Source organism: Dreissena polymorpha, chromosome 6 (assembly GCF_020536995.1).
Source record: "Dreissena polymorpha isolate Duluth1 chromosome 6, UMN_Dpol_1.0, whole genome shotgun sequence".
NCBI lineage: Eukaryota > Metazoa > Mollusca > Bivalvia > Myida > Dreissenidae > Dreissena > Dreissena polymorpha.
The window spans coordinates 77,117,339-77,135,332 of NC_068360.1; the positions used below are offsets into that span (position 1 = coordinate 77,117,339).

A 17,994-nucleotide genomic window follows, 5' to 3' on the forward strand; every position below is an offset into this window, starting at 1 on the left:
TACTTGCTGGCTGTTCTGGTTTTATGCTGTTTGCACATAGCCATTTTTTTCTTTGCTTCTAAGTGGGAAAGGGTTAATTTGCAGAATGTATTACAAAGAAACATTATTGAAGAGCGACGTTATCAATTCATCAGGGTAGTGAATTAGAGGATAAAAATTCTTACAAATAAACTGTTCTGCCACAAGCAAGTACATAAATTCGTGTAAACAACAATTTATGGCACTGATTGGACGATGTAAGTGAATACAATATTCCTTGTAAAGTTCTCGCGTGGTAATAACCATTCATGACTGATGCTCATTCGTGATTCGGATGTGTTTTATCAAAAATGATTAAACAATTTTAATAAAAACGTGCTATCGAATGGTTGCGCGTTAAGTATGATGTGCATACAAGTTCATGAAGCTTATATTTACACAACTGTGTTTAGTATGCGTGTAGAAAACCTAACTATTTATTGTGATATATTTTGATTGTTGTTTTACTGAATGTCTCATAATGTTTGACTAAACAGTGTCATTTAGGATATCGTAAGTGGAATTTAGCCTTTTTTACCTTCGAAAATATTTCAAGATAAGTTTTCATTTCTGAAATAGTTCAACGGGTTAAACTGTAAGATTAAGAAAAGCTGTTGCGAGACAGGGCGCTGAACTTATCGTCCGCTTTGAATATATGTAAATCTTAAAGAGTTATAGTTAAACCAGTTGTCCAAAGTAACTCTAGTAAGCTTACTTTTATTAACACTGCTTTGCTCTTTGCTCGTATAATGTCCATTTAGGGTCAGTCACCTTCTATTAACACCACGAATACTTATTTGAATTTATATATATATCTTATTCTAAGTTACTCTTATAAGTTTTATTTTATTAACTTTGCTTGACCATGGAAGGTCTGCGTATAATCTGTCTATAATACATCGCATGCCTCAATCCAAGATCTTATTAAGTGAAATGAGTTATTCCAATTTAGTTTGAGTGAACTCGATCTTGACAAGACTTGAGATCCTAACCTCGTTATGCATGGAGACTACATACACATAATAACTTATAATATATTAGGCAGAATTACGTTTATCCTTTATTTAGAAAAGAATGCACTGAGCAAAAATCGATTTTTATCTAATTAAGTACACACTTAATTTCAGTTCAGTTTTTCACCAACAAATAAAGTGAAGGAGGGGACCCGACTGGTCCCAAATACAAACCTACGCATTGTCTTTAGGCGGACTTGCTATATTACATGTTTCATAAAATTGGTGAATGCAAACTTAACTTATTGACCAAACCGCTTGTTTGACGCCTTAGCTAACACGACCACCGAAACGCTCGCAATTCATTACAGTATATTCCATAAAAAATAAACACGGTAAACTTATTTATTATACTAGTTTTTAAATGACTGAAGAGAACTTAGACATTGTCATTACGACCCTTGTTCATTTAAAGATTGTGTAGTCAAGAAAATAAAATGATGATAATAATAAATTGCGTTTCTCTAAAACGCGCATGCATACTTTTTAAGTTATATTACAAACACACAATTACTTTGGTCTAAATCCTATTATTTCAAAACAGGTGCAATGGTTGGATAACAATATCTAGGCATCTTTTTTAAAAACTGAATAAAGATGTCTAAAATGCGTACACACTAAGTACTCAAGCGTATTGCGTTGTTCTTTTGTAAAAAAAATATGATATTAATATTATGAAAACAATACACAGAACAACTCAAAATAAAACAAAACTAATTAATTCCAATATATAATACAAATCAAATATAAGAACACTTAATGTTAAGCATTTGATAGAAAACACACACACAATAACTAGAACTTAACATGTTACATAAGGGTCCCATGCCATTCACGTTCTGACAAGTTTTCATAAACCAAAATTACGAACAAACCCGCGTGTATAGGACACAAAACAATCGAGTAAACTATGATTAAACAGTTCACGGGTATAAGGTAAACGTTGGCAAGCTCTGTTGGTACTTAATAAATCTAATGCAATCCAACAGGGTTGCTGCATTTCTAAATCCGACAAAACCACGTCAACAAATGACGCCTGCTTGTGCATTCCTTTCTAGCGTCGTCTCCTTCCTCGTGTGTAGAACATCTAAACACACAACTTTCTTCATTGGTAGTGACGTTGTAACCAAGGCAACGGAGACGCTGACACAACAAAATCAAGATTCGCAAACTAAAGTCCCTTGTTAGGTGAACAACAGTATCATGAGGGGAAAACTGACAGACATGTTTACAGCACGCAGCAGAGATAACAGTCGAATTAGTTGACTTCAACAGGATTGCGAACTTTCCATTTCGTTCAAGATCAGTTTTATTGAGCGCCCATAAAATCTGTTTCACATAGAACTCGACAAAAGCTTTATTTGCTTCAAGGTCTTTGAAACGCTGAATAGGAACATATTGGTCAAGATCGTGCAGATATTCATGTAACCCGTACTTTCGAGCGGTTTGGAAAGATTTCAGTAACAATTCCTCACAAGTGCCTTTCGAAGAATCTACGTCCATATCCGGCAGTCGGCCGTCACGTAAGTATTCAATAATCAGTTGGAAGGATTCTCCGTCAGTGTCAAGGAAGAAAGATCCATCTGTCATGACATGTAAAGGCACTTTTCCTAAGAACATTTCTGCAAGATCACCTGCCTTTGCCTGTGTCATGGTAACCAGCAATGTCGTGTACCTGTGGGTGCCCCCAACACATAGCTCCAGTACATCCGGTACCTGAAAACATCATTTGATAAAGTATACTAACCATTAAATTTATCGCGCATTGATAATTTATATAGGAATACTGACACTCTAGAATATAATACGGGGATATATAATTGTAACCACCAGCTTGTGCTAAACGGGACAGGAAAATACAAAAGCAAACTACTAGCCATACAAATGATTAAAGCTTTGACCACCGTCTTGGGGAGATATTAACATCGAATCTGGTATATTTTCTATACTATATAAACACATATAGCGAACAAAATGTAGCGTTTGTATTTTATTTGTGGCAAAATTGTGATAAATTGACAATGAACTATCGGAACAAAAACATTACAATGTATTTTACATTGAAGAAGAATAATTCTGAATGCTCTGAACACAACATGTTTATTAATATAAATTGCTAAAAACTACCTGTTTGGTACACGTTTCCTTTGGCAGCACCTGCTCAAATGCTTGCGATTCAGTTTCGGTTGACGGCACAGGTAACGTTAATGTTGGAGCCTTAAATGACGTTCTGGTTGAATGCGTATGTGACGTAGTGGTTTTAGGTGATTCCGACGTAACGGGTAACACATTTACAGAAGGACAAAAAGCTGCACTGAAGAGGGAATGCGATGTGGACAAAAAGATCTGCAAATCGCCATTCCTGGTAAAACAACTAAATTCGTTGAATTGATATCCCCCGCCAATATGCTTCTGGACACAAAATGTTATATTTGACACTCAAAAAAGATTTTTTTCAAGATACAAAGGGCCATAACTCCGTAATTTACAGATGGTGTACACTGTCATTTGGCGTGCATCATCCTGTTATCCATATATATATACTCATACCAAGTTTCAATGAAATCCGCCCACGCACTTCCAAGATATGGCTCCGGACGGACAGACGGAAAGACGGACAGAAGGACGGACGGAAAGACGAACGGACAACGCCAAAACAATATCCCTCCGCCTATGACGGGGGAAATTAAATATCATATCCATAAGTTAATCAACTTTTAAAACAACAACAATGAATCCATTTAATACAGTAATTTAAAGTTGTATCACTCGCTAAACGTGTATTGTGTATTTCACGCGAATATGATGTCGATACATGCATAATGTATATACTTCACTGATAATTTAACAACACAAATTTAAAACGATGAAACATTCTTTACCTCCAGACTAAAATCCTCATATTCTTTTAATGTAGTTATGCAAATGAAGTTGTTCTTTATTGTTTGTTTTTCACTTAACATTTCGTCTTCTTCGTCTCCTTTTGTAAATCGGAATCTCCTCCCATATGATTCGCGGCAACTATCAGGTGTAAACCCTAAAATGCATAATAAAACTGAAGATGCATATTTAAAAGCACGTTCTAAAATTGTATAACTTAAACAATGCTTTCGATGGTAAACTAATCTTTCAAATACTTGAAATAGTATAACAAATGGACATAATAAACTCAACATGCTAAAACATGACCGAAAATTAAACTGTTGACATAATCAGTAACCTTCTGGTATGTTTTCAATGTTTAGCGAAAACTTAGCAGCAAGAACAGGTCAATGGTAAGTTAAAAATAAAACTCATGAATAATTTTCAGGAAAGATATGTTTTCTAACATTCGCTAAACGTGTATGTAAAATAAATTACCACTCGAATAATCTATACGTTACAATGCAACGAACTGTGGATGTGACCAGTTTAAATGGACCTTTTCACATTTTGTATTGTGGGAAACTGAAAAAAGAGAATGGCAAATGTTCGTTGAAGTTTTGGTATTTGTAAGGAAACAGTCATTTACCATGCTTTAAAAAATCTTTAAATATATGCTTATTTTGACGATTTAAAAACCTGAAAATTATAAAGCGTTGCAACGCAAAACGATTAAATAATATGAAGAGCTCTGTTGTTGTCGTTATATTTAAAGACACTACGAGGATTACAATAGATTAGTTACTGTATGATCACGGAAAGCCGAGCTGTCTAAGCTTTAGAATTTTAATTCAGGGATCAGTGGTTCGAGCCCAGTTGATGGTTACGTTTTTATTTCTTTAATTGTATTCTTATTTTTTACTGGAACTTTTTAGATCAAATGTTTACATTTATCAATATAAATCATTTGATGACAATCTCCAATACATGCCAAAATCTGTGAAAAGGTCCCTTAAAGGCATACCAAACCTCACACTGAGCCAGGCAACACTTGAAAATACATGCATGATCGTATATTATATTATTTAAAATCACGAATAATGAACATCGAATATGTTTCCATCAAAAATGAATGTTTACTATATTGATCTACCTGTTTAAAATTATAACAAAATGCATGCTATTTCCATCCATGAAAAACAAGTCGATAAACATTACGGCTACCATTACCTCATCACCGCACTAGCAAGACAATGCAAATGCAACTTTCAAGTTTTTGAGCATAAAATATGATGAAATATTAATGTAAGTTGATTTTTACAAGAGTATGTATCAGCTGTGTTTCTTGCGCTCTCGGCATACCACAAGTAACACAATTAATATATTCTTTTGGAATAATCTGTATGTATTGTATGATTTTCGATGGTTTATAGAGAATATTCAGTGAATTAAAATTGATATTTAACTGTTTCAAACAGTGAAAAATAACAGTGACAATTATCGATAATTTTCAATGTTTTACTGGAACTATTTTTAGATATATTTGACTTCCCTAATGTGACCCCCAATTTTACCAAGGGCGACTACTGTTCATCGAATGTTTATAAAAACATACGAATTAGCTTCGTTTGAACAAACATTTAATAACATGTGAGGGCGCCCAATTGGGAATTAAATTGTCAACAATTGCAAAAATATCATTTGTAAGCATACATAAAAAGAAAATTAGTTGGATTTGGTGGAATATCGATTTTAATTCACTGCGCCATTCTTAAAAATATAATTGTATATGATCACTCGTGAATTAAATTCGATATTCCACCAAATTAAACAAATATCCTTTATATATTACATAAAATAACACTTTTATGAATAGTAAGCACAAACCTTTCAGGGCGTAATCGTATGCACTGTTATAGTTTATAGGAACGGTCAAATTTCTGGAAGAAAAAAAGCAACTAGACATTTAAATGTTCTCTATTTTCACGCTATATTTACAAACATTACCTTTGATAATATAAAATACAAGTACACATTAAATAAATACCACGACTATTAACAAAATTAATTAATTAAGTGCACAACTTAAAGTTTCATTAACTTACGCCACAATATGTTGGTATACAGTCAGTTTGAAATACATAGTTTATTGCATATCATTTTATATTTGTATTCTATTTAATTATTTGAATCACACTCATGAACGTTTTTACTTTGTTAGCAAGCACTGATAATTTTCCTTATACGTCGATAATTCAACCTTTTAATGTCACACGAGTTGGTGTGTAAAACACATGCATCACGCTACCGAAAGGTTGTTTATCTTGGATTCGCGATGTGTTTATGTCCTATCGATTGTACATCTTAAAACGACATGGCAAACCCTATACAAAAGTCCACACTAATCACATGTCGATAAATTTTGAACGTTGCAGTGAACTTTTAACTCTATTATACCTATCATACGTAATTAAGATCAAAAGTGTATATGCGTTTATATTTTCAAAGAGAATGCTAAAAGTATTACATATTGTAAGTACTTATATAACAGTTCAAGTTGTAAGACAAACTCATATTATTATATATATTTTTATATAAATCTATGCATTAGAAAAGTTACAAAAAAGAACGATGTTACTAAAAATAGTTTACAAATTAAAACAAGGTTTAGTCCATTGGTCTGTATTGGGTACTTTAGCGATAAACTAACACTTTAAGATGAATTACGAACACAAATTTAAGGGATTTGTGTATAGAGCGATAACGTTAAAATTATTGTTAATTAAATTATAGAAAACGGTAAAATAACAATTAGAACACATACAATGTTAAAGAACAATGAAGAACATAATATAAACTATCGGTGAAAAAGTGAATAGATCTATATATTGAAAAACAAACCTGTAACAATTAGGTAAGTGTGACGAAGATAACACCACTAGACTGTTCACTATCCAATAAGATGCAGGTATAAAATACTGCTGTATTTGAAATCATTTTATAAATCAGTCGCAAATACGTGTACAATCCGTAGGACGATAACACATTGAAACATGCCCCCCCTCCTCAAATAAAACATACCAACAAATCAGCGTTTAAGGTTAACAATTCGTGAACAAAATCATCTAAAAAAAAGAGCAGCACTTACCTGATATATACCTTAATATATATATATAGATTGACAACTTTCTGCATATGTAACATACACCTTAAATGTAGACAATTTAAGAATGAAAACTGAAGTAGCAATTGTATGCTCAGTTAGCAAACGAAAGTAAATTCGTGGAATACAAAATCGAAAGTACAATATTAGAACAGGATAACGAAAGTATGAGAGGTATAGGAAAACGATAGTACGAGAACTCGATACATCTAAGGGATGTTACCCAGTCAGAGACGTTTAAAGCATCTAACCGAGTTATCATTGAATTTGATCGCCTTGTATCTCGGATAAAACCACAATAAATGTTGTGAAATGTTGTAAACTTGTGGTATATGCTGATAGATTCAATTGTATATGTTCATGCCTTTATTATTGGAGACAGTGGAAAGCCTTACAAGTTCTCCATCATGTAACCAGTTTTGTTTCGTTTAGATTGTTCGCCATTTTAATACTTCTCCAGGCACATCGCGGCGGTAAGTAAACTAAATTACACTGATTTTTGATTGCTAGGTAACAAGTATTAAATGCAAATACAACAGTAATGTACCACTGCCCTACTTGAATCGAAGGTAAGGGTAGAATGGCCATAACAAGGATTTCATGACAAATCCCCACACAAGTTAATTTTCAGTTCAGGGATCGAGCCGTGATCGTCGTATTTGTAGTCAAGCGCTCTATCAGCTGAGATAGCCGGCCCGATTGTATCATTAGCATAAGGGGAAAATGTGATTGATGGAATTGCTAATTCTGATTTTGATTATCACATGCTGAATTTAATATAGAAACAACAACAACAATCAGGATTTCTCATTCTGTATTTAAATTGCACGTGGACATATAGAAATAGTTGTTACAGTATTATTATCAAAATCAAAGATGGTAAATAATAACTTAGTATGTTATATGAAACATAATTTTCATTGTTTGTGTTTATAAATAAGAAGAAAATTATTGTCCCATAATGCAATTTAATTGTGCTTGAGGAAATCGAGTGTGTTATGCGGTTTTGCGTCATTCAGCCTTTGACAGTCGAACTGTAAAGACATAAGTAAAGTTTGTGTTTGATTTCTTGTGTTTATGCTAATAACTATTGCAGTGTATATGTTTTCGAACTTAATTCACATATGTTCGAATGAAGTATTTTTTATGTTGATGGCATTTTTTTTTATATGTATTAATTGATTTATTATATTATTTTGATTTGTGTCATGTTTGATGCAGACAGTAGACTGTCCAGATGCTTTACCAAAGACAGAAAATGTATTAAAAATATTTACATGTAGTCTTATTTTGTTTATTTTCGATAAGTAAAAAAATACATTCTATTTTATTTGAGATTCGTTAAGGAGAAAGACTGGGACTACAGTGTTGATATATCAGCGGTAAATGAAGTGGTATTTGAGGAAATATTCTTGTATCAAGGGTGCATAGGTGTCCTTCATATAATTTATCAGTCATCATTTTTTACGTCATGATTTTTGTGCTTATTTAAGGAAAGGTAATAAATCAAAAACCGGTATAAATATAAATATGTTATACTTATAGAAAAAACATGAGGTTTATTATATAAGGAAATACATACACTTTTAAAATGCTTTAACATTTTATTGATATCATACTTAAAAACAACAACTAACAAACATGTTATTTCGCTTGTTTGAAAATCAAGTTTCATCACATTTTGGAATGGTAGATAACACATTTTTTGCTAATCTGTGGAAGGGTCCGTTAAAAATCGAAGTGTTTAACTGCAACACCGATAAGTCATACAAATGCATAAACATATTTTTGCAAACAATACATATGTTGTTTTTTTTCAACAAGATTGTTTAAAATACCCACACGCAGTTTAGTATCAGTATGCTAACATAGATACTGGTGGAATGAACTGTAGTGTTGAACCATAAAGATACATTTTCAAAGTTTTTCAAAATATAACAAATGTTACAAAAAATGTTATAGATTCAAAACATAATATATGAATTATTTTCACACGTAAAAATAGTCTGATACTCCTACTCTAGAAAGTAGTAAAATACATATTCGCTTATTGAAATCTTAAAATTAGAAAACAAAACATGATACAGCGTTTATTATGATTTTTATCAAGAATTAAGCAACAACATGTATTACAGAAAATGCGTTTACACTACTACCATATTGAAAAGTCTGCGTTGAGTACTGGTAGTGAGTTCGCTCACCATAACACCCGCCATTCATTACAGTGTATTTAATAAAATAAATAAAAACATTAAACTTATTTTACTAGTTTTTTAATGACTGAATTAAACTTGGACATTGTCAATACGACCCCTGTTCATTTTAAGATTGTTTAGTCAAGGAAATTTAATGATGATTACAACGAGTTATTTTTGATAAAAACTCGCATATATACTAATTTATTTATTTTACAAACACGTAACGAATTTCTTCTAAACTATTTTAATTTGAAACAGGCACACTGGTTGTAACACAATATATTAAAGGCATCTTTCTTAGAAAACTGAATAATGATGTCTCAAATGCGTACAGACTACGTACACAAACCTAGTGCGTTGTACCTGTGTAGATCATTAATCGTGTTAATTGTAAAAAATAAACTCAAAATATAACAATCATAACAAATTCTGATAGCAAAAGTCGAATCAAATATTGAAACACTGTTTGATAATATAATATATTATGCATTTGATAGAAAACATACAAACACACAAAATAACTCAACACTTTATATAAGGAACTAAACACGTTATATAAGGAACTAAACACGCTATATAAGGAACTAAACACGGTATATAAGGAAATAAACACGTTATATAAGGAACTAAACACGTTATATAAAGAAATAAATACGTTATATAAGGAAATAAACACGTTATATAAGGAAATAAACGCGTTATATAAGGAACCCACAGCGGAACCCTCAATACGTTGTAGTGTATTCACAAGGAACAAAAAAAACGCAAAAACATAAATTGTATCTTACATCGAAAAATGACAAGATCGTACAACAAAACAAACTGAATTTCTGAGAAGAACCTAATTAATCTTTCACTCGGAAACGTAAATAATATTCCTACCATATATGTCCCTAATACTAGCAACGTATGCCATTGCAATAACTTACACACATGTTGTTTCATAACAAGCAAGACAAGAAATACCGTGGTACTTGTAATAATACCAGTTAAATTAAGTTCAACAGACCTAGACACATCTTTTCAGATGACTATCAACACAAACAACCTCTTTGTGCACACCATTTGGCAGCATTCGAATCTACTTTAGCATGGTTTGAACCCTTATACTTGCAAATAGCTTCATATGTCCTAACCAAGGATATTAATACTACGGCAACAACAGTTCAAGATGCTTGAACTTAATTCACGTGTAAGTTTAACTACGAATACAACATGGGCAAAGTGAAAAAAACATGGACTCAGCAAATGAGAGAGTTGGTTGACTGTGCTGGCTTTAAATTCATGGTGTACTTGCCGTTTTATCAAGATCGTTTTGTTGTGTGTACAGAAAACTGCTGGCAATAAAATCAACAATGTTCTTTTCGGCTTCACAATTATTTACCTGACACTTACTGTCAAAGAATAAAATGTTTAATTCTGTTGTAACAAATAATGTATGGGCTTCACTCGGTTAAAACAGATACAAAATGTCATTCCCTTAATATCATGTTTTCACAAAGCGCATGAAAGTATGAACACATCCGCGTATGTTAGACACAATACGTTCCAGTCATGTATCATAATAGAGTTCACATGTATACGGTAAACGTTAGCAAGCTGTGTGAGTAGCTAATAAATCCTATTTAATCCAATAGGGTTGCAGCATTTCTAAATTTTACAACAAATTGTCAACACATGACCCCTGCTTGTGCAGTTCTTTCTAGCGGTGTCTCCTTCTTTGTGTGTAGAACATCTGAACACACAGCTTGCTTGCGTTTCAGCTACGCTGTAACCTATGCATCGGAGACGCTGACACAGCAAACTCAAATTTCGCAAACTACAGTACCGTGTTAGGTGAACACCAGTATCAACAGAGGCAAACCGACAGAAATGTGCACAGCACTCAGAAGAGATCAGAGTTGGCCTCAATAGGATTGCGAACTTTCCATTTTGTTCAAGATCAGTTTTATTGAGCGCCAATAAGATCTCTCTCGCATAGTGCTCGACAATAGCTTTATTTGCTTCAAGTTCTTTGAAACGCTGAATAGGGACATATTGGTCAAGGTCGTGCAGATATTTATGTAACCCGTACTTTCGAGCGGTTTGGAAAGATTTAAGTAACAATTCCTCACACTTTGAAGAGCCTTCTGTAGAATCTACGTCCATATCCGGCAGTCGACCGTCATGTAAGTATTCAATAATCAGTTTAAAGGATTCTCCATCGGTGTCAAGTAAGAAAGATCCATCTTTCAGAACATGTAGAGGCACGTTTCTTTTTCCCAAGAATATGTCTGCAAGAACACCTGCCTTTGCCTGTGTCATAGTTGTCAGCAATGTCGTATATCTGTGAGTGCCGCCAACAAACAGCTCCACGACTTCCGGTATCTGAATGGAAAACCGCAAAAGTAAGTATAAACATATTTCGCATATGCGTATTCGGAGAATCGTCCAGCTCTAGTTTTTGTTTGGTATGTAGTTATAAAAGGCTAAGATATTCAGTTTTAAACGAACTTGATCATGGTTACCTAGACATATTTTTTCAACGAAATGGTCAGTTCCAAAACAATTAATTTATTATCCGATAAATGTGTATGCACAATTATATATTCAACCTAACACGTTATAATTTTTTAAGGTTTTATATAAAGCATTTAAGATTTAACAGACTTTATTTTATATAAAAACAATTGTTTACGTGCTACCTTTGAGTATTTTTCTTAATCTAAATCTGAATCTGAATCTAAATCTGAATCGGTATCTGTTGCAAGTGTTGGAACAGGATTGGACAACGACGATGTTTTCCGTGTAGCTACTGATAACGAACTGTCCAATTTAAACGTTTTATCAGAATCTGTTGCAAATGCTGGAATAGACAAAGGATTGGATAACGACGATATTGTTCTTGTAGCTGCTGATAACGAATTGCCCAATTTAAACGTTTTATCTGAATCTGAATATGTTGCAAGTGTTAGAATGGAAACAGGATTGGATAGCGACGATGTTGTTCATGTAGCTGCTGATGACGAACTGTCCAACGTAAGCGTTGTATCTGGGTTCCTCAAATTTGCATTGACGAACTTTGGTTCAAATTTAAATGAAAACGGTGCATCTGTTGCAAGTGTTGGAATGGAAACAGGATTGGATAACGACGATGCTGTCCTTAAAGATGCTGATGACGAACTGGCTAGTGTAAACGTTTTATATGAGTTCCTAAAGTTTGCTTCACTAAATGTTGGTACACATTTAAATGAAAACGGTTCATCTGTTACAAGTGTTTGAATGGACACAGGATTGGATAACGACGATGTTGTCCTTGCAGTTTCTGATGACGAACTGTTCACTGGTAACGTTTTTTCTTGGTTCTTCAAGCTTGTTTCGCCGAACTTTGGTTCACATTTTAATGAGAACGGTGCATCTGTTGCAAGTGTTGGCATGAAAACAGGATTGGATAACGACGATGTTGTCCTTGTAGTGGCTGATGATGAACTGCCCAATGTAAACGTTTGATCAGGGCTCCTCAAAATTGTTTCACTGAAGTCTGGTACAAATTTAAATGAAAACGGTGGATCTGTTTTAAAAAGTCTTGAAAACAATCCTGGTTCATCATTCGAAATATGGGTTGCTATATCGGATGATGATAATGAATTAGACTGAAACGACGAACTATCTGCTGATGAAATGTTTGGCAATATAACTCCTTCCCGTTCAGAAATTGATGATGTTGACTGCTGATCAAACTGTTACGCACCTGCTGCTCTGGTATTCAAGTTAAGATTACCCAAATCTGTAGATGAATTTGCAGCATCTTCAATAGGGTCAAGAGAAACACTTTTTAGTCTGCATAAAACGTCGTCGGACTCTAACTTCTCCATAGAAGATAACCCGACAGGTGCACTTTTGACAGAACTTACAAATAATGCGTCTGTAACTTTTTTCGCCGTGTTTGTTGTATCAACGCCTGGGTTGTTAAATCGTCCTAGATAATTAACATCAGAGTGTTTAGGCGAATATCCAGACAAATTATCCGAACCTTTGTCGTCAATCGTTTGATCAATTCTGGTTTTAATATCAAGCACTTTGTGGTTAACTGTTGTCTTTTCTTTTACACTTGCATTCTGGTCAACTGTTGTCTTTTCTTCTACACCTGCATTCGTGTTTACTTTTGTTTTGTCATCTACACCTGCATTCTGGTTTACTATTTTCTTTTCTTATTCACACGAATTCTGGTTTACTGTTGTCTTTTCGCCTTCACCTTCATTGTGGTTGACTGTTGTAATTTGATCTTCACCTGCATTCTTGTTTACTTTTGTTTTGTCATCTACACCTGCATTCTGGTTTACTATTTTCTTTTCTTCTACAAACGAATTCTGGTTTACTGTTGTCTTTTCGTCTTCACCTTCATTGTGGTTGACTGTTGTAATTTGTTTTTTACCTGCATTTTTGTTCACTGTTGTATTTTCGTCTACACCTGCATGCTGGTTTACTGTTGTCGTTTCTTCTACACCTGCATTCTGGTTTACTGTTGTCTTTTCTTCCACACCTGAATTCTGGGTTACTGTTGTCTTTTCTTCTACACCTGCAGTCTGGGTTACTGTTGTCTGTTCTTCTACGCCTTCATTCTGGTTTACTGTTGTCTTTTTTTCTACACCTGCAATGCCAACATGGCATCCTTTGAATGGATAAAGCCATCTGGAGGTGTCCGTGTGTGTTGGTTCTCTCTTTAAATTATTATGACGCTCTTGGTCAAGTTGTTTAACCAATGGTTGCACAACACCATCTGCATACCGTAATTCCTAAAAAAGATACACATGCTTGGCATCATTATATTATACTAGTTGACGACACGAGAACGAATCGTTATGAACAAAGCTTACATGACTGTGATCTAAATTTGATTAAGCAACAATATGTAAGGAAAAATAGTCTTAATTGTTTGTAAAATAATATATTACGATAAGTATGTACCTCTGTAAATGTGTATGCAAATTATATATTTAAACTTACATCTTTTTATATTTATTTTTGTTTTTATATAAATTGTTTAAGATTAAACATACTATTTTTTATATAACATAATTGTTTACATACTACCTTTGCGTATGTTTCTTTTACTGTTTCTTGAACATAAGAAGCTTGGGACGAAATAGCATTGTTATTGTCCAATAAAGCAGTTTGGCATAGACCGGATGTGACAGGTACAAATGTTTGTGTGGACACAGGATTGGATAGCGACTGGGTTATCATTGTATTTGCTGATGACGAACTGTCCAATGTAAATGTTTTATCTGGGTTTCTCAAACTTGCTTCGCCCAACGTTGGTTCACATTTAAATGAAAACGGTGCATCTGTTGCAAGTATTGGAATGGACACAGTATTTGATAACGACGATGCTGTCCTTGCAGTTGCTGATGACGGAATGTGCATTGTAAACGTTTTATCTGGGTTCCTCAAGTTTGCTTCACTAAATTTCGGTACACATTTAAATGAAAACGGTAAATCTGTTTCAAGTGTTTGAATGGAAATAGGATTGGATAACGACGATGTTGTCTGTGTAGTTGCTGAGGACGAACTGTTCACTGTAAAGGTTTTTTCTTGGTTCTTCAAGCTTGTTTCGCCGAACTTTGGTTCACATTTAAATGAAAACGGTGCATCTTTTGCAAGTATTGGAATGAAAGCAGGATTGGATAACGACGATGTTGTCCTTGAAGTGACTGCTGATGAACTGTCCAATGTTAACGTTTGATAAGGGCTCCTCAAAATTGCTTAACTGAAGTCTGGTACAAATTTAAATGAAAACGGTGGATCTGTTTTAAAAAGTCTTGAAAACAATCCTGGTTCATCATTCGAAATATGGGCTGCTCTATCGGATGATGATAATGAATAAGACTGAAACGACGAACTATCTGCTGATGAAATGTTTGGCAATATAACTCCTTCCAATTCAGAAATTGATGATGTTGACTGCTGATCAAACTGTAACGCACTTGACGCTCTGGTATTCAAGTTAAGATTACCCAAATCTGTAGATGAGTTTGCAGCATCTTCAATAGGGTCAAGAGAAACACTTTTTAGTCTGCTTAAAACGTCGTCGGACTCTATCTTCTCCATAGAAGATAACCCGAAAGGTGCACTTTTAACAGAACTTAGAAATAATGCATCTGTAACTTTTTTTGCCGTGTTTTCTATTTCAACGCCTGGGTTGTTAAATTGTCCTAGATAATTAACATCAGAGTGTTTTGGCAAATATCCAGACAAATCATCCGAACCTTTGTTGTTAATTGCTTGATCAATCCTGGTTTTAATATCAAGCACTTTGTGGTTACCTGTCGTCTTTTCTTGTACACTTGCATTCTTGTTTACTGTTGTCTTGTCTTCTACACCTGCATTTTTGTTTACTTTTGTCTTGTGTTATACACTTTCATTCTGGTTAACTGTTGTAATTTCTTCTTTACCTGCATTATTGTTTACTTTTGTCTTTTCTTCTACACCTGCATTCTGGTTTACTATTTTCTTTTCTTCTACACCTGCATTCTGGTTTACTGTTGTCTTTTCGTCTTCACCTTCATTGTGGTTAACTGTTGTATTTTGTTCTTCACCTGCATTCTGGTTCACTGTTGTATTTTCGTCTACCCCTGCATGCTGGTTTACTGTGGTCGTTTCTTCTACACCTGCATTCTTGTTTACTGTTGTCTTTTCTTCCACACCTGCATTCTGGGTTACTGTTGTCTTTTCTTCTACACCTGCATTCTGGGTAACTGTTGTCTGTTCTTCTACGCCTTCATTCTGGTTTACTGTTGTCTTTTTTTCTACACCTGAAATGCCAACAGGGCATCCTTTGAACGGATAAAGCCATCTTAACTCTCCGCTAAATCGTCCTAGATAATTAACATAAGAGTGTTTAGGCGAATATCCAGACAAATCATCCGGACCTTTCTCGGCAATCGTGTGATCAATCCTGGTTTTATAATCAAGCACTTTCTGAATTACTGTTGTATTTTCTTTTACAACTGCATTCTTGTTTATTTCTGTCTTTTCTGCTACACCTTTATTCTGGTTTACTGTTGTCTTTTCTTCTAAACCTGCATTCTGGTTTACTGTTGCCTTTTCTTCTACAACTGCATTTTTGTTTACTTTTTTCTTTCCTTCTACACCTGCGTTCTGGTTTACTGTTGTCTTTTCTTCTAAACCTGCATTGTGGTAAAGTGTTGTATTTTCGCCTTCACCTTCATTGTGGTTTACTGTTGTATTTTCCTCTACACATTCATTCTTGTTTACTGTTGTATTTTCGTCTACACTTGCATTCTGGTTTACTATTGTATTTTCTTCTACACCTTCATTCTGGTTTACTTTTTTCTTTTCTTCTACACCTGCATTCTGGTTGACTGTTGTGTTTTCATGTACACTTGCATGCTGGTTTACTTTTGTCTTTTCTTCTACACCTGCATTCTGGTTTTCTATTGTCTTTTCATTTACACCTGCATACTGGTTTCCTGTTGTCTTTTCTTTTACACCTGCAATCTGGTAAAGTATTGTATTTTCGTCTACACCCGCATGCTGGTTTACCGTTGTCTTTTTTTCTACACCTTTATTCTGGTTAACTGTTGTATTGTCGTCTACACCTGCATGCTGGTGTACTTTTGTCTTTTCTTCTGCACCTGAATTCTTGTGTGTTGTTGTCTTTTCTTTTACACCTGAATTCTGGTTTACTTTTGTCTTTTCTTCTACACCTGCATTCTTGTTTACTTTTGTCTTTTTTTCTACACCTGCATTCTGGTTAACTGTTGTATTTTCGTCTACACCTTCATGCTGGTTAACCTTTGTCTTTTCTCCAACACCTGCAATCTGGGTTACTGTTGTAGTTTCTTCTAAACCTGCATTCTGGGTCACTGTTGTCTTTTCTTCTACACCTGAATTTTGGTTTACTGTTGTCTTTTCTTCCACACCTGCTTTCTTGTTAACTGTTGTCTTTTCTTCTACACCTGCGTGCTGGTTTACTTTTATCTTTTCTTCTACACCTGCATTCTTGTTTACTGTTGTCTTTTGTTCCACACGCGCATTCTGAGTTACTGTTATCTTTTCTTCTTAACCTGCATTCTTGGTTACTGGTGTCTTTTCTTCTACACCTGCATTCTGGTTTAGTATTGTCTTTTCCTCTACACTTTCATTCTGGTTTACTGGTGTCTTGTCGTCTTCACCTTCAGTGCGGTTTATTGTTGTATTTTCTTCTTCATCTGCATTCTTTTTTACTGTTGTATTTTTGTCTACACCTGCATTCTGGTTTACTGTTGTCTTTTCTACTACACCTGCATTCTGTGTTACTGTTGTCTTTTCTTCTAAACCTGCAATCTGGGTTACTGTTGTCATTTCTTCTACACCTGCATTCCAGTTTACTGTTGTCTTTTCTTCTACATCTGCAATTGCAACAGGGAATCCTTTAAACGGGTAAGGCCATCTGGACGTGTCCGTTTGTGTTGGTTTTCTATTTAAATAATTATGACCCTCGTAGTCAAATTGTTTAACCAATTGTGGCACCACACTATCTGCATACCGCAGTTCATGAAAAAAACATATACATGATTGACATCGTTTTGCGCTAGTTGATAACATATAAACACGATAATCAATTGTTATGACATATGCTTACATGGCGTTGTTCTAATAGCTAGTTAGCAAAAACTTATATGTCAGGAAAAAAAGGCTTAATTGTTTGAAAAGAAAAGTACTACGAGGAGTATGTATCTCTAAACTAGCATCTTCA

At 34.3% G+C, this 17,994-nt stretch overlaps 3 protein-coding genes across 11 annotated transcripts in view; 1 reads left to right on the forward strand and 2 right to left on the reverse strand.

The window, feature by feature from the left end:
* The window catches only part of LOC127835450 (uncharacterized), a 354,496-nt gene that overhangs the window by 190,794 nt on the left and 145,708 nt on the right, over positions 1 to 17,994 (forward strand). The gene's annotated exons all lie outside the window — the stretch shown is intronic.
* Positions 1 to 17,994, reverse strand: part of LOC127835446 (uncharacterized) — a 41,030-nt gene that overhangs the window by 20,378 nt on the left and 2,658 nt on the right. The gene's annotated exons all lie outside the window — the stretch shown is intronic.
* On the reverse strand, positions 1,801 to 7,166 carry LOC127835453 (BTB/POZ domain-containing protein KCTD7-like). Of its 2 annotated transcripts, none has more exons than XM_052361900.1 (5): positions 7,042 to 7,166; positions 5,781 to 5,833; positions 3,914 to 4,068; positions 3,159 to 3,393; positions 1,801 to 2,747 (listed from the first exon to the last, which is right to left on the reverse strand). In XM_052361900.1, the coding sequence occupies exons 3-5, from the start codon at positions 3,931 to 3,933 to the stop codon at positions 2,034 to 2,036; spliced, it is 969 nt and encodes a 322-aa protein (XP_052217860.1). In that variant the 5' UTR covers positions 3,934 to 4,068; positions 5,781 to 5,833; positions 7,042 to 7,166; the 3' UTR covers positions 1,801 to 2,033. The 2 variants fall into 2 exon arrangements, with proteins under 2 accessions (XP_052217860.1, XP_052217861.1); XM_052361901.1 differs by lacking the exon at positions 7,042 to 7,166 and adding an exon at positions 6,795 to 6,881.

Excerpts from the sequence above, each read along its gene's own strand:
- LOC127835453 (XM_052361900.1), bottom strand. The coding sequence starts at position 3,933 with ATGAGGATTTTAGTCTGGAG. Across the intron at positions 3,394-3,913 it reads ATGAGGATTTTAGTCTGGAG|GAATGGCGATTTGCAGATCT; the intron begins GTAAAGAATGTT and ends TTGTTTTACCAG. Across the intron at positions 2,748-3,158 it reads AGGAAACGTGTACCAAACAG|GTACCGGATGTACTGGAGCT; the intron begins GTAGTTTTTAGC and ends TGATGTTTTCAG.